The 23,193-nt window shown below is 38.9% G+C and overlaps 1 protein-coding gene across 10 annotated transcripts in view; it reads right to left on the bottom strand.

Annotated features, from left to right (window-relative positions):
• The window catches only part of CADPS (calcium dependent secretion activator), a 459,608-nt gene that overhangs the window by 117,685 nt on the left and 318,730 nt on the right, over positions 1–23,193 (bottom strand). For all 10 annotated transcript variants that reach the window (XM_077858238.1, XM_077858239.1, XM_077858240.1 and 7 more), the window contains exons 12-14: positions 22,110–22,246; positions 18,194–18,381; positions 1,719–1,820 (exon numbers count right to left, since the gene is read on the bottom strand). In XM_077858238.1, the coding sequence (XP_077714364.1) occupies positions 1,719–1,820; positions 18,194–18,381; positions 22,110–22,246 (427 nt within the window). The remainder of the gene's footprint in view (positions 1–1,718; positions 1,821–18,193; positions 18,382–22,109; positions 22,247–23,193) is intronic.

Here is a 23,193-nt window from a genome sequence, read left to right as displayed (position 1 = left end):
GAATAATGACTAAAGAGAGACTCTGCAAATGTCTGCAGCAGAAAAGAATATTTAGAGTGATGACATAAGGCTCTGTTTAGATTTCTATTGTGAAGGAAAACCATTTGTTAGCTCACATGTGACCTTCTATATGATTTTAGGGACCAGCAATAAAAAAAAATATTAGTTGAAACAGGGTGAAATCCAAACACACTCAAGTCTCCAAAGGACCACTACAGGAAACGAAAGACTGTATTTCGAGCAAATTCATGCTTTTGCTAAGTATCCTTCCTTGACTGTGGTTTTTAATTGTTATTGGCAATATCTCTTGTATATGGTGTGCAATCAATAAAAATTTGTTTAGGAGGATTTTGAAGGTACAGATGGAACTATGTTGTGGACTCCTAAGAGTTCCGTTGACTATTTCAGGCTGTCACGGACCCTTCGAGACACTGTTCTCATGGTACAAAGAGACCAGCAGAAGCTACCTAAACTCAGACTATGACCTATGCAGGTGTTGGGCTGGGTGGTCTGGTGCAAGTCCTTCCCTCTCTCAGCCTTGGCTTACTTTTTATTTAATGAGAGTTATAATAACTACCTTGCTAAGTTGTTCTGGGCACAAAAAAATGAGTTAATGCCTAACTAGCCTCTGGTCCTATATCTTGACCCATAGGAAATGTTTAATAAAAATGAATTATTTATTACATTATTGTAAATGTTCTTACTATTTTTGAATTACTATCTCAGGACCTTTAATTCAGAACCACCAGTGCTGCATTACAAATGCCTGATTTGCTGCAAGGGAGCAGTGGGCTATGTGCTCAAGGATGAAGCCTTGGACTTGCTTGCTGTCTTGCATGTGTATGGGGAAGAGTCAGTCTGCCAAGGCTGATCTAAGCTTCTTTCTTTCCCTTCATAGACAGCTAATCCTTTCCTGAAGTAAGGGAGAAAGTGGGGATTCTCGTGTGGGTACCATTGCCTTCCTTCTCTGTCCATGTGATCTGATTCCTAGGATTTTTCACTGATTTAGGGACCTTGAAGAAACTTCACCTTCAACTTTGTAATAGATTTTTTTTTTAAGATTTTATTTATTTGAGAGAGAGAAAGACAGAGTGAGTGAGAGAGAGCACAAGCAAGGGGAGGGGTAGAGGGAGAAGCAGGCTCCACACAGAGCAGGGAGCCCGATGCCAGACTTGATCCCAGGACCCTGAGATCAGGATCTGAGCCAAAGGCAGATGCTTCACTGACTGAGCCACCCAGGCACCCTGTAATAGATTTTAAAATAATAGACTGATGGGACACTTGGGTGGCTCAGTCGGTGAAGCATCTGCCTTTGGCTCAGATCCTGATCTTAGGGTCCTGGGATTGAGTCTGGCATTGTGCTCCCTGCTCATGTGGAGCCTGCTTCACCTTTTCCTTTGGCAGCTCTCCTTGCTCATGCTCTCTCTCTGTCAAATAAATAAATAAAATCTTAAAAAAAAAAAAAAAAGAATAGACTGCTGACCAGGGTCAGCTTGCACAAGAAGGGCTCTGTCCTTTCAGTGGAAATAAAATGCACTTAAGATTGCAAAGTCTCCTGGCTGCTGTGGAACCCTGTCCTACTGGTTTCCATTTCCATTTAGTTATTTCTTAATCTCCAGTGTGTCTCTAATAGGTTCACAGTTTTAGAAAATCAAGCTCTTTATTTGCTGCTTCTCAGTGTCACCATCCTAATAAACCTCTCAGCCCCAGATCCTTACCTAAAATGTGTAATCTGATTTTCCAGCAGAACTCGGAGTCTCTCTTTGATTTCTTCAAAACGTTCCTTCTCTTCAACAGTCACAGTTCCAATTCCATCAGGCCTAAAAGAAGACATGTCATGAAGTGACGGGAACCTCATATGCTGACACCATCAAATCAAATCTCTAGCAGGAGGAAACTGTCCATTTTAGAAGAACAACTACCATGATCAATGTGACCTTAGGAGAAGTCCTGCTTTTCAGTGCTGACTACTAAGGGGGGATGGGGTATGTTGGGGGTTACTGTTTGGCTCATTTATTGTGAAATGGTAAAAATGTACAAACTGGTGGCTATAAGGCCCAGTTTCTAGACCTTTTGTTTGGCTCACAATTTAAGATTTTGAACTATTTACCAGCATTTTCAAAGTTAGGAGAGTTTTATAACACAATTCTTTTAAAAATTTGGAACAACTGGCATTAATTGGTGAGTGCCAAGTAACAGCTTCTTCCTCTGGTGGGGCAGGCACTCACCTGTCCACATCTCTAATTTGCGGTACCTATCTCTCTTGTAAGCACTTAGGTTTGGAGCTCCTGAATAATGCACACAAACTTCTATGAAAACCAGGTGCCTTGTAAATGTCTGTCTTTCTCAGTGCTAAATGTTCTTACGTGACTCAATTTCCAGCTTACAATTATAGATGTTCTTATTAACTTAAGCATTTGTGTATTAACTGAGGAAACAAATTACAAAACATTGTTAAAGGAGAAGACATTGATGCAAGAAATTAAAGAAAACACAAATCAGTGGAAAGATACCCTGTATTCATGGATTGGAAGAATTAATATCTTTAAAATGTCCAGACTACCACAAGTTACCTAGAGATTCAATGTTATCCCCATCAAATTTTCAATGGCAATTTTTACAGAAATAGAAAAGAAAAAACAAACCTAAAATTTATATGGAACCACCGAAGACCCAAATAGTCAAAGTAATCCTGAGAAAGAATGAAGTTGGACACATCACAATTACTGATTTTAAACTTCATTACAAAGCTATAGTAATCAAAGTTATATGGTACTGGCATGAAAACAGACACAGAGGCAAAGAGAACAGAACTGACAACCCAGAAATAAACCCTTGCATATATGGTCAACTAATTTTTTTGACAGGGGAGCCAAAGATACACAAAGGGGAAGAATAGCCTCTTCAATAAATGGTGTTGGGGAAAACTGGATATTCACATGCAAAAGAATGAAATTGGACTCTTATTTAAAAATGAGCTCAAAATGGATTAAAGATAAGCCCTGAAACTGTAAAAATCCTAGAAGAAAATACAGGGGAAAAGCTCTTTGACATTGGCTTTGGCAATGACTTTTTTTTTTGATATAACACTAAAAGTACAAGCAACAAAAGCAAAAAGAGACACATGGGACTACATCAAACTAAAAAGCTTCTGCACAGCAAAATGAAAAGGCAACCTATAGAATGGGAGAATATGTTTGCAAACCATCTATCTAAAAATAGATAACAGAAAAATAGAAGTCATAAAACTCCATAGCCAAACCATTAAAAAATGGGCAGAGGATTTGAATAGACATTTTTCTGAAGAAGACCTATAGATGGCCAAAAGAGATGTAAAAACATCACTAAGCATCAGGAAAATACAAATCAAAACCACTATGAGATACCACCTCACACCTGTCAGAATGGCTAGTATCAAAAAGGCAACAAACATTGGTGAGGATGTGGAGAGAAGGGAAACCTTTGCGCACTGTTGGTGGGAATGCAAACTGGTGCAGGCACTGTGGAGAATAGTATGAAGGCTCCTCAGTCAAAAATAGAACTATCACATGATCTAGTAATTCCACATCTGAGTATATAGGAAGGAAGGAAAGGAAATCACTGTTTTGAAGATATATCTGCACCCCTATGTTCATTGCAACATTATTTACAACAGCCAAGATGTGGAAACAACCTAAGTGTCCATTGACAGAGGAATGGATAAACAAAATGAATGTGAGTATATATATATATATATGGATATATATGGATATACGTATATATGTACACACACACATATATACATATATATGTATGTTTATATACATATACAAGGATCCATATATATGTGTGTGTATATATATATATACAAACACACAAACATATATATACACATATATATACATATATATATATGGAACTTGAGGGCATTATGCTAAGTGAAATAAGTCAGACAGAGAAAGACAAATAGTCTATGTTCTCACTTACAGGTCGAATCTAAAAAAGTTGTTGCCATAAGAATAGAGGGTAGAATGGTAGTTTCCAAGCCTGAGGGGTGGGGGAAATAGGGAGTTTCTGACTAAAGGGTACAAACTCTCAGCTATAAGATGAGTAATGCACAGCGTGGTGACTACAATGAACATTACTGTATTTATATACTTCAAAGTTGTTAAGAGAGCAGATTTTAAATGTTATCACCCACACAAAAAAAATGGTAATTTTGTGAGGAGAGGTAGGTGTTAATTAACCTTGTCATAATAATCATTTCACAGTATATATGTGTATCAAATCATCACATGGTATACCTTAAACTGATACATAGTATATGTTAATGCCTCAATAAAGCTGGGAAAAAAAGAGAACAAACCACATATGATGCTTTCAATGCTAATAAACTGTTGATTATTTTAATAAAAAGAAGGACCTTAGCAAAAGCAAATGAATTTCAGTTTAATCACAGTATTCTCATATTTCTAAATCATCATTAGGTTCACACGCATTTTTCCTATTTGCTTTGGACCATTCAAGTTGAAAATACAAAGGGAAGCTGCATATTTATAGCCCAAATTTATCTGTGCCAAATTAGACGTAGGATAATCTGACCCATTCAAAGACTTCAGCTTCCCAGATCCTGTAGTGACTTGTTTTGACTACTGGCTGAGCCAGTTTGCAGATTGGTGTGTCACCATGAAACTTCTATTGGAACATTCTTCAGTTTGCAAATGCAAGTCATCTTGAGACCAAACAAATGGTCTTATTTATAGGCCTTCTCAAGGATCCAGCATAAGTTGGGAAAATCCTGTATACTAGACCAGTCTGACTGCACAAAAGACTTGGCAAATGATAGCAATGCACCTCCTGTTAGGGGTTAATTGGTCAGCTTCCCTTCTTTTTAGATACTAAAAATGCCCTACTTGGGGGGAGGGGGGAGGGAACAAGAAAACTTCCCCTCCCCCACATTATAAAAAATACCCCTAAGCAGTAAAATTCTATAAAATCCATTTCTTCACACTCCCCTGAACTCAAAGGAAGAAAGAAGACCAAGTGGTAAATATCAGGTAAGCTGTTAGAATCCACAAATATGCCTTTATTTTCATATTTTCTGGAAAAATCCTAAATGTTAATTCACAAAGTTTATTTAAAAACAGTTTTTTACCATGAAATGACAATGAATCTGTATTTAAGTCTCAGGATGAATTCATTGGCCTCCACAAAATACATGTGACCTTTTTTTGTGGTAAACTTCTCATGTTTTTATCATAATCTACAACTTTCTTTAGGTGTGGTTTCTAGATTTAGACTTTGTTTACACAAAACACAGCTCACTAATGCACTGAACACATTTATACAATTGGCACGTACTCGGTTTGGGAAAATGGAAGCCATTTTAAGCATTTTGCTTCTCATTGGAGAACTAGCCCAGAGAAAAATGCTATAAAATGTAATTTACAAATCAAGGGCGCTTGAGTGGCTCAGTTGAGTGACCGACTCTTGGTCTTAACTTGGGTCATGGCCTCAGGGTCCTGGGATTGAGCCCCATGTCAGGCTCACGCTCAGCAGAGTCTGCTTCAGATTCTTCTCTTCCTCTGCCTTTCCCATTGCTTGCACACATGCACTCCTTCTCTTTGTCTCTCAAAATAAATAAATAAATAAACAATAAATATTTAATGAAAAATCTTTAAAAATAGATAATTTACAAATCAGAGGGGTTTACAGATGAGAGGAAAAATCATGGAAACCATTTCACATGGGCAGCCCAGAGACATGTGTGGCTATTACTAAGAGATAAACCTCCCTGATGAAAATTATCCATTCTTCACTCAACAAGCCTCCTAAGGCAATTATTAGATAATTAGAAGGTAACTTAAAAAAAAAAAGAAAGTAACTTTTAGATTTGTGTTTGAGATGATAAGAACCAATCATTTAGTGTGTACCTGGTCTTCTCAGTTAATCCCCTCTACAATGGGTATGATGACAAACATGAAATTTGGTTACATTTCTTTACCTTTTCTTCTGATGATTCACATTTGTAGTTACTTGAGATATGAGCCACTTCCATTTCCCTGACAATCTTTCCTTCAACTCCCTTCTGAACACTACTAATTTCACTATTCAAAAAATGTGAACGACTAAAAATTATTTTAATCTTTTCTTAAGTTTGCTTCTTAATCTCCTATGTCAGTGTGAATGGTTTTCTCTTAAAATAAATGAAACTAACTTTATGTCTGGAAGGTAAGCAGCACAGAATTCATCAACAGAAATAGGTGACCAGGGGCACCGGGGTACTCATGGTTGAGCCTCTGCCTTTGGCTCAGGGCGTGATCCCAGGATCCTGGCATCCTGGGATCGAGTCCCACATTGGGCTCCCTGTGGGGAGTCTGCTTCTCCTTCAGCCTATGTCTCTGCCTCTCTCTGTATCTCTCATGAATGAATAAATAAAATCTTAAAAAAATAGGTGATCAAAAAGTCATGATTTTGACATTGAATGCAAATTTGTTTGCAGCAGCCAAAATTGCTCTGAAATGATACAAGGCATAGAGAATGTTATTTTACAAACTGAGGAGGAGACATGCAGGAATTATACAATTTATCAAAGATCACAGGTTGTAACTGTATCAGTTGAAAGGTTAAAATATCCTTTTTTCTTTGGTTTAGTTTCAATTATTTTTGAGAATTCTGTCAAATATAAATTTCTTTTCTGTTGACCCCTATAATTTGTTAATGTTAATTATACAGGCTTAGATTCCTATGGAGCTACTAACTAAAAATCTTGGCTCAATATTTTGGGGAACACTGTTCTCAAAGAAGCAATAAAATTATTTTCCTGGAGAGATAGACCTCAACCCCAAGCATGCTTCAGAATTACCTGAAGGATGGGGCTGAGAATTTGTATTTTTAAAAAAGATTTATTTATTTATTTTAGAAAGAGAGAGAGCACAAGGGCCCAGGGGGAGGAGGGGCAGAGGGGGGGGGGGGAGAGAGAGAGAGAGAGAGAGAGAGAGAGAGAGAGAGAGAGAGAAGACAATCTAAGCAGACTCCTTGCCGATCGCAGAGCCCAACCCAGGGCCGGATACCACGACCATGACCATGAGGTCACAACTCAAGCCAAAATCAAGAGCCTGCTGTGCAACCGACTGAACCACCCAGGTGCCCTGAGAATTTGCATTTCTAACAAGTTCTCTGATGCTGCCGTTTCGGGGACCACACTTTGAGAACCTCTGCTTTAGAGCAAGAAAATATTTGGTGGGTGGCTCTTTTAGTTGCCAAAAGGGTATGTTTGATGAGAGAAGAGAGAAAAATGAGAGAAGAGGGATAAAGTTGGATTTTAAATTCTTAGCTAGTAAATCCCAGGCTGAGATGTGTCTTTATTTAGAACACATGTTTAGGAGCCCTGACCACCTCCCTATCCTCCTGTGTCCTGAATGGTGCATTTTCTGCCCTCTTGTTTTTTGGCTTTTTAGCATCCTCTGTCACTCCTTAACAAAACCCGAACGTCCTTTGGAGGAATGACTTTGGCTGCACTGTGGGTACTCAGGGGGAAGGGTAAATTTGGATCCTGTTTTCCTGCTTTTTATACTGACAGCCTTCCTATAAGCCACTTCCTGCCTTTTATGGCCACTGTGCATCTAAGCTGGACTATGACCTAAGCTTAGACAACTTGACACACTTTTCTGGAATCTTTATGTTGAGTAAATAATGCAAAGATAGAAGAAACTGGTAGAATTTGCTCTCTCTAGGAGCTGTGTCCTGACCAAACAGACTGTCTTCACAGGTCAGTAGTTCTTAATCTTTGGTGGTACTTTAGAACCATGTGAGAGCTTGAGAGGTCTCATCCTCAAGCTCTCAATTCAATTTGTTCTGCAGTGGGGCCTAGACATTGTGGCTTTTAAAGCTCCCCAGGTTATTGTAATGTGTTATTAAGGGTTGAGAACTATTGCTTTCATCCTGTTTCCTACTTTTCTGTAGCTCCAGCTTTCCTCTTCCTTTCTTTGATGCTCCCAACACCACCCCCCCAAAACTTAGATGATCCAGACTTTGTTTTTGTTACTTATACTAAACTGATGTGAGTTCATAAAGCACATATCTCCTCCTTTTTAGGAGAAGGAGGGGATATGCGTTTGATGCCTATGAACCTAGCTTTAGAATCACACACACATGCACACACCACGGAGATGTGGTCCTGGGTCTCTGGTTCCACTAACTGCACACTGGCTAACAATTCACTTCTTGTATATCATGATCCTGCAAATTTGAGACAATATGCAGGTCAAGTGCAGTCATTTTTGGAGCCCCATCAGAGACTGGAAGCTCTCCCACCTGCAGGCCACCACTGCCACCAGAAGTGGGTCTCTCCAGCCACAACAGACTATATCACATCTGACACAGCAGGCATCTCCCGAATCCACCTTTCAAGTTTTCGGCAAACCATTTTCTCACTATCCTTCACAAAGTTGACATTTTCGGCAGCACGATAGGAAAGATGTCACGTCGGCTGCTCTTCAAGTCCTTGTCACCGTGGTCAGCACCAGTTCTGTCACCTTCACTCTCCTCACACTCTCCCATCTTGAGCCATGTCACAAATAATAATTTATCTAGAGTTGTGTCTTTCCTTTTTTTTTTTTTGTCAGACTGAAACTACCATAACCCAGCTGCCCATCCTTTAAGTTACTAGTTACACAGATTGTTCTCCCATTCCTCAAATGCTTGTGAGCTACAGCTTATTAATTAATGTCTATTATAGGAATGATCTAATGTAATTAAGTACTGTGCTTTTAATGTGAAAGATTTTTATTTTGATATTTGAAATTAAGTGTGAATAATCTAGTCAAAGAAACCAAGCAGCAGTGTGCTTTGTGAAAGTGAAATTATCTCCTCAGGTCATTAAATTGTCCTTACACACCCAGGTGGGCACAGATTCCTGACGTTTTGTTACCCTGCTAGCACAGTTCTCCACACTATGTTGAAAGCCGGGACACGGAGCCCTTGTTTGGAAGGTTAGGTATCTTGTCAAAGAAGTCCGGTTACTAAATTAATTCAAAGCTCACAGTGATGGATGTGTTCTGATACTGCATCTATTTAGTGATCAAGTGTAGAACCCAGGTGTGAGAGAAAAATGTATGGATTCAAAAGAGGGAAGTGTGTCTGGTCCACTTCTCTGCATACAGCCAGCTTTAAGCTCCAATCACTACCAACAAGGGGTAAAACTCCAGCTGAAGTGGGAATATACTTTCTCTCCAAATGCAAATGTCCACATATGCTGGTGCAGGCACCGTAAACATGATATATTCTCTCTCTCCAAATGGATGCATGCCTGCAGACCGCATTATGGATCCCTGAAAATGTCCTTAAACAAGCATGATAACTGAATCCTACTTGCTACTAAATTGTTCCAGCCCAGAAACACGAGAGCTTAAAGGGCCAGAGTGGGACAGACTATCTTAGTAGATGTTCTAGCAATGCTCCCTAAATAGAACATTTAGGCCAAACACACTCTCTTAACCTCTCTCTCTTTTTAAAACGGACTTCTCCTAGCAATTCTTTATCCTTACAACTTTTAGAGTGATACCTTTGAATTTAATCCTAGAGTGGAATATTTTCCTTTGTCTCTTTCAAGTGGCTAATAACTATAAATTCAAGATAACACCAAAGCATTATTGTCTCAAAAGGAGACAACCCTGCTTGCTCATCTGGATGACTTGTATAATCTGTAGCTTAATTATACAGTGTAATTAGGACTTTCACATCCAATAGTCACTGCTTCATTATGAAAGCCCAGCCTTTCCCTTTCCTCTCCTCTCCCTCCAGCCCAAACCCCTTTTCTAATTATGCCCTAATGCCCCGGGGCTCAGGCACGCTGCTAAAACAAATATATCAAAGTGTTTGTTTCACAAAGACTAAGATAGGAAGCAACAACAAGCAATTTCTACAACCTTACAAATGGGCATTGAAGCTTCTTGAGGTTGGCTATTATTAATTTGATAAAGAGGCTTGGAGAGGGCACAAATATATCAGTGAGGTCTTCTTTGACTTGTTTTCTGTTTTTCATGTAACAAAACTCAACAATATTAGAAGGTATCTTTGCTCCCTACAAAGATGGGAGTGATTGAAGTGTCTCCCTACTGAACAAATCTCAAAGAATATGGATGCAATCAATAAAAGGGACACTAGTCAAAGTGGTTCAGGCTCGGTCCAGGTGCTGAATGGAGAACCCAAGAGGTGATTACAGAAATCATATAAAATGCATGCACGGCTGGAAAGCATGTATTTCTTTTCCCACAGAAGGACTACTTTCCAAAATTGGTACTACATAGATTTTTCTCTTTGAGGAATAAGAGAAGAGATGGGGTTTTTTTGTTTGTTTCTAGACAAACATAGACAATTAGGCTTTAGATTCTACCCTTAACTCCTTAGATATAGACTTCTGAGTGGTTAGGCCAGTAAAATGTGTGGCTTTTTGGTATCACACCCACCCTGGAAAACATGTTTTTACCCCAGTGAATTCAATGGATGACACATGTTGAAATCTTAGAAAGGAAATGTATGTTACTTGATGATTTGCTATGGGCCAGAAAGGTTGCTTTGATGGGATAATTCAGCACATTTATTATATGTCTGAGTTGGAAAAGCTACTGTTTTTACGGGGCAAATTTCCTTTAGGAATGGACTCACATGGGTTAAAAGTTTGAATATAAGATCTAAAGAGAATTCCTCCTTGGGATACAGACTTTTACTTGAAATGTGCTTGATTCCCCTCCTCCACCCCCCTCTTACAAGTACTTCCTATTAGGTGAAGCTGCTTTTTTAGAATTTAAGGAGTATGACTCAGTTATACATGCAAGGCCAAGCACCTGCTTGAAGCTGAGAGGCCAACCAGCCACATGTCTCCAAGTACACTAATGTCTAATGTGAGTGTGTAACATTATGCCAAGAATGTGGGGGCCACTGTCATCCCCCATCCATGCTTGCCTGCCACTCAAGTACTATATTCAGAGATCGGTCAAACCAAACTATCCTTGCTACACAGTCCTGTCTCTCTATCTTTTGGGGATGGAGAGTTAAAAAGCTCTAGATATCATATCTTAAGGAGTGTGCATATGTGACAGAGGTGAAAGGAAGGAAGGAAGAGAAAGGAGAGAGAGAGAGAATGAGGAGAAAGGTGAGACTGGAGTGAAAGAGAAACATTTACATGTGCAAAAATGACTGATTTACTTCCAGGAAGGCACTCATGAAAAGGAAATGAAAGAAATCATGGATTGGGATTGAGGGACCAGCACAGAGGCAAGGACATGGTCAACAAAGCAAATGCCATAGTCCAGGGAAGAGAAGATAGACACCTTAACTCTGTTAGTGGCACTGAAGAGAAGGATTGGACAGGCTTGAGAGATACTGAAGGGTATCGAGGAGCAACTGAATCCTTGTGATGTGCTGAGGGAGAAGTAGGAGTCTAGGACAACGCCCATGGTTCTGCCTTGGGAAACCAGGTGGATGAAATTACTCACTAATTTAGGGGAACTGGTGGACTCACAGAGGAGGAAAATGAGTTCCATCAGATTACTCAGTAACTCAGATCTAACACACAGAGATCAAATAGTCTCTGCACAGAAGCAGCACCTTGGCTCCAGATACATCTCCCAAAAGAATCCTGGGACACGTTTTCAAAGATTTCTAGAACCCATGCTCTCTTACATCTGCTTGCAGACTCATTAATCTATGCAGCTTACTTTGGATTGGGGCGGTTGGCATTATGGATTTGTTAATTGCTGATACAATGTACTTTCTACACAGGCCATATGTGAAGAGCAGCACTGGCATTCAAGAAATGTTAAATAATAATGTAAATGAGAAAAATTTCCAATCCCAATAATAAAGGGATCCAAGGAACATTGACGCAACTTGCAATCATCAGAGCTGTTTGATTGCCTTGTCACTGCGGGACAGTGACCAAAGTGATGCTAATCTAAATGTCATCTAGAAAGAATACTAAAAATATTATGGTGAAAATTAAGTACTGCAACCTTAGGAGCTGATTTAAAAATTAGAAGATATAGCGATTTACATCTGTGGGTTTTATGATCGCCAAGTGCAACCAGCTGAACATAGTCACATTTTCCTTTTCTTTCCTTCTCTCTTTGAGAAAATAGGTTCGGTTTTAAAAAGCTGGCCCAAACTAATGTTCCCTCAATCAGTGGTTCTTTTTTTCTTTTTGTAAAGATTTGTTTATTTATTTGAGGAACAGGGAGAATGAGAGAGAGGGGGGGGGCAGAGAGGAAGGAAGGGAGAGAATCTTCAAGCAGACTCCCTGCTGAGGCAAAGCCCAATATGGGGCTCCATTCCAAGATTATGACTTGAGCCAAAATTAAGAGCTGGGTGACCAACTGTCTGAGCCACTCAAGCACCCCCTTAATCGATGGTTCTTAAACATTGTTACATATTAGGATCACTAGGTGAGATTTTTAGAACGTGGTGCTTAGGCCATATCCCAGATTAATTAAATCAGAATCTCTGCAGGTGAGGCTAGGGTGTCAGCATTTCCTAGGTCTCCAAGTGATTCCAATGTGTAGCCAAGTTTGACAACCAAGACTTTAACTAAGTGAGATCTGAAGACCAAATGCTTTATAATTACCTGGGGAGGAACTGATTAAAAGTACACATGCCTGGCTCCATCTAAGGCTTGCTGAATCAAATTATCTGAGGATAGGATCTAGTACTCTCCATTTTAACAAGCTCCCTGTGTGATTTATATGTACACTACAGTGTGAGAACTGCTGCACAAGATGAAAATCAGTGGTGGCAACTCTTATGCCTTTAGACATAGGATAAGTCTGTGTAAAAGAAACAAAAAAAAATTCAAGTAAAAAGGAGAAATTTCAGTCCCTCATGCGGGAGTTTGGATTTTTGGACTTTGTTTGCAGAGGGCTGTCCTGTGCCTTGCAAAAGACGTTTAAAAACATCCTTGGCCTCTCTCCACTAGCTGACATTAGTACAACTATTGTCCTCCCCTCCTCAGGGTGATAATCAAAAATGTCTCCAGACATTGTCAAAAGTCTCCTGGGGGAAAAGATCTTCCCGCCACCCCCCCGCCCCAGTCAAGAATCACTGTTCTAAAAGATGCCAAACGTATGAATAGTTCCATATCTTCCAGTGCCCGGAATTACAAATAGCAATCATCTTCCTGGTTGACCAGATGTGTCTACTTTTGATTAGATGTTGTGGATTCACACAGGCATACAGAGATATGGTGCAGGCTTCATGATTTCCAGCTGCAACAGGGCAGGGCTCTGCCTCCACCTTTGGGTCTGCTAGTTATTAATAGGGAAGAAGTTAATAATTATGTAAAAAGCTACATTTTATCTAACCTGAAGCTGGTTGTGAGGTGACAGTGGGAATGAGTTCTATTGTTCAGTTAAATTCAATTAAAGGGCAATTTGTTTTCATGAGTCATGACTGCCTTCTTAATCTGGGCCAAAGAATAGATAATATCTCCACTTGCAAATAGTGTCCATCCTGGTGAAAGAGGTTAGGAAAATGGTTTCCCTTTACCAAATGTTGTTAATTACTATTCAAAGGAGACTCTGTCCTTATGTGATCTAAAACACTCTGGTTCTCTTCACAAGGCGAAAATTACCAGGTGAGCCATATTGATTTTGGACATCTTTAGGACAAAAATGGAAAACTCTTTAATTAATTCAGATGACTGCTATAGTATCCAGCCTTGAAATGTTGAAACTCATCAAATGGCTGAATTTGGCATCTTACACCATCCACAAATGTAAGCTCCAAAGTCAGACTATCTGTGTTTGAATTAGGATCACGTACTTGTTTTCTACAGAGTAAGTGACAGAACTTCTCTGAGCCTCAAACTCCTCAGATATTAGATGAAGCTAATAATACTACTTCATGGGGACGTAATAAGGATAAAATGAGATGATGAATCTAAACAGCACTTCACACAGCTCCCAGCATATAGCAAGCACTTATTAAGTGGCAGCAATTATCCTTACTTGAATTAAACTTTATTTAAGGAATATGACAATGGCTTATTTCATTTGTTATCATAATCCATAGAAGATAATTTTAGAGGTAGAGGATCACAGATGCTATGATTCTTTGTGTTCATTCTGCAGATGAGAAAACTGAGTCATAGAAATAAGATACTATAATTCTAGATTTGTGAAAAACAGACTCTAATACTCAGATCTTTAGAATCTATTCACAATGCTGGTGTAGTGCAAAGAGGAAGAGCTTTGGACTCAGAATATCTAAGTTTGCCACTTATATTTGTAGACATTCAGCTTCATCCTCTGCAAAATGGATGTTAAAAAATAGCTGACCTGAAAAATGTTACAGCAAATCAGATGGAATGTATGGAAGTATAAACTTCGGAGGGCTACACGATGGATACTTAATATTATGATTCCACCTGCATTAAACAATGCAATACACACATAGACCCTGGAACACACATAAGAACACACATAAGATCCTTTTGGATAGTTTTTCAGGGCACGGGGTAGCCTCCATCAAGTGTGGCGGTTTACTTTCTGTTTCAATGCTGATTACTCCAAAAGCAGCACCTTGGACAGCATCCAGAGAGGCTCCTTTCAGGTACCTATAACATTCTCTATGTGCTTTCTTCTCGGCTGCGAGCTACCGTTGCCTTGCAGTCTGAGTCTCTTGGGAAACACAAACAGAAACTTCACTTCACTTCCACCCTTACATGATGCAAACTTGAAAAATAGAGGTCCACATGGAATCAGGGCTTTCTTTGACATTCACTAGCAGACCTGAACATGTCGATTGACAGCCTGCCACATCCTCTAGGAAATGAAAGCTGGTATTTTCATTCAGTCTGCCTACAAATGAACTGTATATATTTCAGGACCTAGATATATCCCAGTGAGCAAATTCATACTGTAGCATAAAACATACCTGCTTGTGAACTGTGTGTTGCTTGGCAATGTCAGGGTCAGAATATCAGTTTCAAAACCACCACCACAACAATTTAAAATGTCAATGTTAATTTGTGGTGAGGGTAGGGAAGGTGAAGAAAGACATAAGGATAATACTGGAAATAATTTCTAATCTACTTTAAAAGGGGAAAAAGCCACCAATTTGACATTTTGTCAATTCACAATAATACCAGCCCTAACGGACAAAGAAAACAGAAGAGGATAAATACAATTTTAGAACTTGAAAGTAGCTTCAAGGTGACCTCATTATATAAGTGATTCTACTAAGAGCAATTCATTTAGTGACAGGTTTTGTGTTTTTATTATAAATCATTATCTAAAGATAGCTTTGTTTCATGAGATCAATGTGGAACTGAGAAGGGTTTGCTAAAAATGATGGAGCTACTATAAATGTATAGATCCATCTTATGACAACCCATTTATTTGCTCCTTAAACATAATTTCAAAATTATAAAGCACGGGTTGCTTATTATGAATGACTTGGTAAGGTACCAGGCCCTTAACTAGATGCCACTAAAAAAGCAATCTGATTCATGATTCTGTTTACATATTGCTCAGTTTTTTCAATATGAATATATTTTAAGAGTCACTAAACACCTGATTCAAATTCAGTCCTAATGCTTAGTATTTTGCCCATTGCTAAGATTTTCTTTTAAAGTGACCTTTGAAATACCTTAAAGGAACAGAGACTTTAGAAATACACAAAGATTGCTGTCTGTTAAGGTGGAAGTCATGGCATGATTGGGGGGAATGTCATAGACATTGCAAAACACAAGCCAATGCACACGTAACTTCTTACCTTTTGGGCTCTGGATTTGCCTGGGTTTTGTAATCTTTTCTTTTTTTGGATTCCTTTTTGGTATCTTTTTTAGCCTCTGGTTCAGATGGGGAGGGAGTTTTGCTCCCTTCAGGGTCTGTATGTGGTAGCAGCCCACTAAGGTACGCATGCATTTGTTGACTTTGGAGAGGGGGTGGTCGCATGGGGCATGCACAGAGTGTGGCCAGCCACAGGAGAATCAAGAGCACACATACATGCACAAACAAAAGAAAGAAAAAGAAGGATGCATCAAACAGCATAGCAAATGCATTCAAACTAAAATAATAAGCAAAAAAAAAAAAAAAGATGCAAACTTGCATAAGGAAAATCGGAACTGAAAAGAAAATAAGAAATCCAAAACTGTTTCCATGACAAGATGTATAAACCTAACTGTGAATCAAGTGGCAGTCTTACAATATGAAATCCAGACAATGTGTATCATAATTCATGATGATGTTTACCAGGGAGTTTACAAAAACACTTCATTATTTTATAACACTTTCTTATTCAGTAACATATGTAGAATACAGTGTGACAACCCAGAGAATATAATGCAACTTCTCTCTCTCTTTAAAGAATTCAGTCCAAGAGGCTGTAACAGATAGTCATCAAAGTGTACATATTTATAAAAAGCAGAGTTATGCACAGATACTCCCCAGGTATCAGAGTTTTCATAAATATTTTTTATGTAAATAAAAGGTCATGTGCTGGGCTAGCAAACCTTAGAACAATGGGAGGTGATGAAAACCTCGTTGCCTGTTAAATATTCAAACCTACAATGCTATTGTTACCTAGTTCTAAATGTTGAAGTTGCATCTCATAAAACCTACCAGCACTAGAGAGGAGAAAAGCACAGGACAAATCCCACAGATATTTCAGAGTCATCTAGCTTGCAAAGATGAAGATAACTGACGGTCTGATTTAAAATAAATGCAGTCAGTCCGGGAATCTCCCACATGTGACTTTCCCCACAGCACCAACTCTTTTGGGGTTTCTGAAGCCACCCAGTTTTTCCTGGCTGTGCCTTTTCTGGCTATTGGTTGAGGTGCTTGAGGTAATGCAGGCTTGTCTTCATAGTAACGTGAGGCTACATACATTGGGATAGTAAACTGGCTGTGGCAATGTGGAAATTTATTCCATGTCTTCGGAGCCAAATGGTAATGTTCCTAAATTATTTGCTGCTTTGCATTATTCAGAATATGGATCTTTTTCTCCAGGAGCTGGGCAACGTCTAAAGAAAGAGAGTACTTAGTATGGAGTTAGGAGAACTGATGTTCTGGTCTTGTCTATAAAACCTATAAAATGAGGGGGTTGGTTACACTGTGATCTCTGAAGTTCTTCCCAGCTCTATGGTTAAACTGTAAGTGTTATGATTATCTCTGCCTTCCAGCTTCACCTAGCTTATTTCAGCTCTTGAAGTGTGCTTGGCTTCCTCTTTCTGCAGGGCATTTGTACATGCTGCTCCTTTTGCCTGGAAGCACTCAGCTCCTACACATGCTTCAGTTCTCAGCCCAAGCGTCTCTTCCTCAGGGACACCCTCCCTGCCATCCTAACACCCCGTCTGAGCTGTCTTCCTTTATTAAATGCTAGTATGGAATATTATTCCTTGTCGTCACAGCACCAATCTCTATGCAACTCTGTCCTTATTTGGTGTCTTGTTAGCTCACTGTGTAGGAGAATGTGTACCAGAATGCCTGGCATTCTGTAAGTAATCATTAAATACTTATGGAATGAATGATAATGAATGAATGATAAGAACAACAAAGGTAAACATTTATGAAGCTCTTGCCATGTTCCAGGCATTGTGCTGAGCCCACCTGCATCCTCTCAACAACCCCATGAGGACATTACCATCCCTGTTTTACAGATGACAAAACTGTGGCATGGAGGGTTTCATTACCATCCAGCATCTTTGCTAGTAAATGGAGGAGCCATGATTTAAACCTAGATTGTTCTACCTCCAGAGACCACTTTAGAAGTTCTGTTTGCCATTTCTTTTAAGTTCCTTGGAAGGAAAAGATACTAAGACCATTGTGTTTGTATGTGTGCGTGCACGCATGTGTGCGTGTGTGTGTGCGTGTGTGTACTACAGAAGGAATGGGAATAAACACAGATTTAAAGATAATTTTAAGGGAGGCCTGGGTGGCTCAGTGGTTGAGTGGTTGAGTGTCTGCCTTGAGTGGTCCTAGAGTCCCGAGATCAAGTCCCACATCGGGCTCCCTGCATGGAGCCTCCTTCTCCCTCTGCCTGTGTCTCTGCCTCTCTCTCTCTCTCTCTCTCTCTGTTCTCTCATGACTAAATAAAATCTTTTTAAAAAATAAGAATAATTTAAAAACAGAACCAGTCATAAACCATCGATAGTGCATTAAAAAAAAGTGGTTTTTTTTTGTTGTTGTTGTTTGGAGGAATAGCTCTGGACAGTGCTTACCTGTTCCCATGGACATGGGATGCACAGAAGGCAAAGCTGTAGTGGAGGAGGGTGGGGTCAATCATGGCGCCATTTTCTGCCCGTTCAAGCAAGTCTCTGAGGTAGCAGAGATGTCGGTGACACCCTCGGACTCCGTTTCGGGCGCAATACTCATCTAGGACAAACACCTGGCCAGGACTGAACCAGCCCTGTTTGGGGAATAAAGGAGAGACTTTCTTTTAAATACAGGTTTTTGTTGTTGGTGGTGGTTTTTTTGTTTGTTTGTTTGTTTTTGAGAGTTACTACAGTTGGGGGTGACTGGAGAAGGAGGCTCAAAAATTGCCAGAGACAACACTTTTTGATTTCTTCTAGGTGCCAGCCACCATGCTAACCCCCTTGTGTGGCTGCTTAAACCCCTGAAGCAGTACTGTGAGGTTGGTCCTGTTACCCCTGTTGGATGAGTGGGAAAATTGAGTTGAGGGAGGTCATGGAATTTCCCTAGTGTCCCAGGACTAGTCCTGCTGGAGTCTGGATTAGCAGACAGCATGATTCTAGAAACAATATCTCACCTGCTGCTCTAACACTGAACCATACCCTCCCAAGAGCAGTGGAGTGGGGACAGGGTGAAATCTTGGTTACTGATAAGAGGAAATAATAACACGATGTCTTAAATTGGTATCATGTTTTACACAAAGAACTTTCACTCAAGCCCCCATAGCAATCTTGTGAGGTAGGCAGGGCAGGTTTATCTCCATCTCATAGATAAGGAAACCGAAATCAGGGCTGTTAAGTGACTCACAAATAATACAAAACAGAAGCAGCTCTGGCTTCCTTAAAGTCTTCCGTTTTTCCTACTCTGAAGCATTAAGAAATATTAGGATTGGTCTGCATACATGCCAGGACTTTATGAATTCTTTCACTTGGAAGGCAAATCTTCCTTAAATTTTGAAATGAGGATAATGATGCAACTTTGCAAAGAGAGCAACATGACTAAGTTTTCAAGTTGTGAATTAGACAGGATTCAATTAAACTTAGAGGTGCTTCTTGTGCCCTGGCTTAGCATTTTGTTTCATTTTTCCCCCCTGGCAATTATTTGTTTTCTTATTATTTGTTTGCTTGCTGTATGACCAGATGAAACACTTCTTTAAAAGAGAACCTGGATGGAATCTCTGATTCAGAGCAGATTAAGAAGCATGATGGCATAGAAATCCCTGCCTCTGTGATGTACTTAAAGAAAAAAAAAGATTATCAGAAATGCTGAGTGGCTTTCCACTCAAGGTCACCTATCAGCCACACCTGAAATCAAATCATTTCTTTTGGTTTTAGTACCTTTCTGAAACAACAAAAAATAAATTAGTTAAAAAAAAATACAGGTATCCCTCACTGTCAGAAAATGGAGGGTTCCTATGAAACCTTTCATAAGCCAAAATGGTGTAAAGTGAAGAAGCAATCACCATTTCGTAAAGTGAAATCCTCTTCGGATTTCTTTTGGTTATTGAAAACAAGTACTGATACAGATCTTTTTGTAAAAGTGAAGTGGCATAGAGTGAACTTTTGGATAGTGGAGGAAGGCCTGTAAGCCAATTTAGGTTGGTACTTTGTAAGCTGGGAATTTGGAGTTGTTTTAAATATAAATTTAATTTTACTTTGAGGGTCCTCTCTGAGTCTTTTGAATATTGCTCCATCTTAGGAGAGAAAAGGCAAAAGTAGAAAGTGATGGTGGTGTGTGTGTGGGGGGCAGGTACAGGCCACAGAAGCGCAGCGAGAGAGGCCTCTGCAGTACTCTGATCTTGTATTAGTGATCTGAGGACTCTTCGATTGACAACATGCAGCTCAGCAATGCATCCAACGAAAGACGGCATCTTTCCTATTTCAAATTATAAGTTACTGCAGAGGGCGGGAGAGTAGTCGAGGCAGTGGGCTGCCCCTATAGGCAACTTCTTTGCCACTCCATCTGCTACCCCAAATGCTAAATCTTAGAAACAACACTGCTGTGAAAGATTAAAATATATTTTCTACGACTCAGATGACACCAAGTCTTTTGTAGATGCCAAAATAGCTGCTTTGAAAAGAGTTGAAGAAATATCAATTAGGAACTCAGTCGAAGACACAGAAAAATTTATGTATCCCTGCTGGTCGGTCTCCAAAACTAACTGAAAAAAAAAAAAAGATTGTAATAATGAGAAAATGAAATATATAGAGGCAGGAGATAAGGTCCTTTTAATTGCTGTTATTTTCTGAAATTTGGGGATAATGATTAATAGATACAGGTATAGAAATGCAGAAGAAAACTGTTTTATGATATTCATAATTAATTTTGGATTTTGGAGCATATTTTGAAGTATATACATGATTAATAGGGAGCAAGCTTCAAAATTTCACTTCTGGTTTAATTTTTTAGAGGGCATTTGCTAATTCTCCTTAGTGACCGAATCTCTTAGTGAAAAAGAAAATTATTTTAAAAAATGATGATGTGAAAAAAGTCGTGAAAATAAAACACCTTAAAAAAATTCCTCAAGAGAATAGGAATTAAGCTCAGCGGCATAGTCTTACAACTTTCATGAATGCAATTTATAATTACATGAATAATCACATAATCATAGGAAACACATTTGAGAAAAATTGCCTTGCAATGCAAGGTAAGCCTTTTTTTTTTTTTTTTTTTTTTTTAAGTCAAAGTGAAGTGTTCCTTTCCAATTTGGCAAAGTTCAGATTCGTCTGATGAAGTGATTCTAAACCCGAGATCATCAATGAATCTTTTATGAGACGCAGATTAATAAATTATTCCATATAATCCCGTTTCTGTTTTTAAGACTATTTTATCTACTATTTTTAATAGTTTGGCTTCTGGTTACAGGAAAAAAAAAACAGAATTTAAAATAAAAAGTAGTAAGAATAGATGTAGGAAATAGCCATGTCACTTAGAAAGGAAACAGATTTTCATTATATTTACATAAATATCAAAAATATGTTAACCTTAGTAAATTATATAATATTGGCAATATATAGATACATTAATCTTAATGTGTAGAGTCAGGGGTGAGGTTTTTCCTCTCTGTCGTCATTTCATTATTTCCCCTCACCTTTCCCATCTATAAAGTGGGATTAATATAATTTACCTTTAAGAAATGAAGTCAACAATTTATGGTTTGTAGAAGGAAACAAACGGGGTCTTTTTTAGGCTTCTGAATTTGATTAGTATAAAGTCCAAAATGTATCTTCAGGAATCCAATAAAGACAGAATTTTGAGAAAAATATAATAGTTGTCCCCTGCATTTAAATTATTTAAATCTAGGCTTAGAACAGGATTTCAAGGAATGCTGATGCTCTTGCTGGAGAGCTGGACTTCCAAATGTCTAAAGCACCATAAAAAAAATTCCCCCAAAGGGTGAAAAAGGCTTTGAATACTATGGAAAAAAACGAGAAGCCATCCAAACAAACAAACCCCAACCAGTTTAGCTTATGAAAAGCGAAGTGAAGTCTATTTACAAATCATTTTAATTTTTGAAAAATAAACAAAAAGAACACATTCGTTTCTGAGACAGAAGTACAGGGTCTTATCATCTGAGAAGGGGAGGGAGGGGGAGTCTGAAAATCTAAGAAACCGAGGCAATTTTTACAAGTTCTCCACAAGCAGGTGCCAAACTCGATTACCCTCTTGGGAATATTTCTCAAGTAGCAGCTGAAAAGGGGGAAGCTTAGCTAGGGAGGCTGGGGAATTGGATCCGTCTCTACTGATAACTTCCTCCTTCTCTGTCTTCTTTCTTTGGTAAGTAAAACTATCTCCACCCAGGAAATCAAGAACATATTTCTAATTGTTAAAAAGGGCTCTGTAACAGACAAAAAGAGCTTCTGATATAAAGGTAGAGAAATATTTCCATTAAAAAGAAAACACGTTATCAGGCTTAAATTGCTGTAGACCAAAGAATATACTTGCCAGGCAAGAATAGGAATCATTAAGTCTGTGATCCAAAGTAAGGCGCTGCACCATCTCAAAGAGGGAAGCGTGGTCAAAGTTACAGGGGTTGGAAGAGATAAATTCATCCATGCCATGTTTTTGAGCTCTATCTGCGTCTGTTCATTTATACATGTAGAGAGAGACACAATTCAGAGAAACACATCACATTTTCTTTGACATTTCAAATACACAGGAATTCACTAGGCATTATGAACGCTAGCTCTTCCCCCGTTGCCTCCCACCAACATCCGCAAGATACTCTTTTTACCTCCCATTGTCAACTTGCATCACTTACTGGTGAGTTTATTGCATTTAGGCAAAAATATATTGGCATCAACGTGTGTATCAAATGATCACAACTCCAGTGCATTTATGTTGTTCTTTAAAAACTAAGCACACGACCGTAACTTCGCCTGCATTTCACCGAACACTGAAAGCAGATCGGGTCTTTGCTTATAAAAGCCCTATTTAGCTTTTTTTTTTTTTTCTTTTTAGTATTTTTTGTTTGTTTGTTTTTAATAGATACTGCCATTCCAGTGGTTATGTCTAGAGCAATTTCTCTACAAGTATTGGGATTAGCTGGAAAAAGGGGTATGCTGATTTTCAGCAAAGTGACAATATTAGTATCCTCCCCTTCCACATCCCCGGTGCCAATTTGGTTTCACAAGAGATTTGAGTCCCCGCCCTCCAAAATTAAAAAAAATAATAATAATAACAAAAGATTTTCAGGGAAACCTGGAGAATAAGTTAAATGGGAATTTAGTTTGTGATAGCCAAGGTCATTGCCTTAAAGGGTGCTTACAGTTAGCAAAGCTTATGAAAGAGACAAACAGATCTACTCAGCAAGGGCTATGATCTGCCATTTATTGTGAATTAATAGTCTCAATGTATTCACACTTTTTCTTACAGGGTGAAGGCTGCAAGCAAAACCTCCTAAGGGCTAACTAATTAATCTCAAGATGTGTAACTAAAATACTCTCTACTCAGTCGGCAAAATAGCTCAGAATTCAACTCAACTGAGACCAAGTAAATCCCGAAGAGGGAGGAATGGCGATCTGGCATT

This window comes from Canis aureus, chromosome 19 (genome assembly GCF_053574225.1).
Source record: "Canis aureus isolate CA01 chromosome 19, VMU_Caureus_v.1.0, whole genome shotgun sequence".
In the NCBI taxonomy this organism is placed as follows: Eukaryota; Metazoa; Chordata; class Mammalia; order Carnivora; family Canidae; genus Canis; species Canis aureus.
This window is presented reverse-complemented; position numbering and strand designations above follow the sequence as displayed.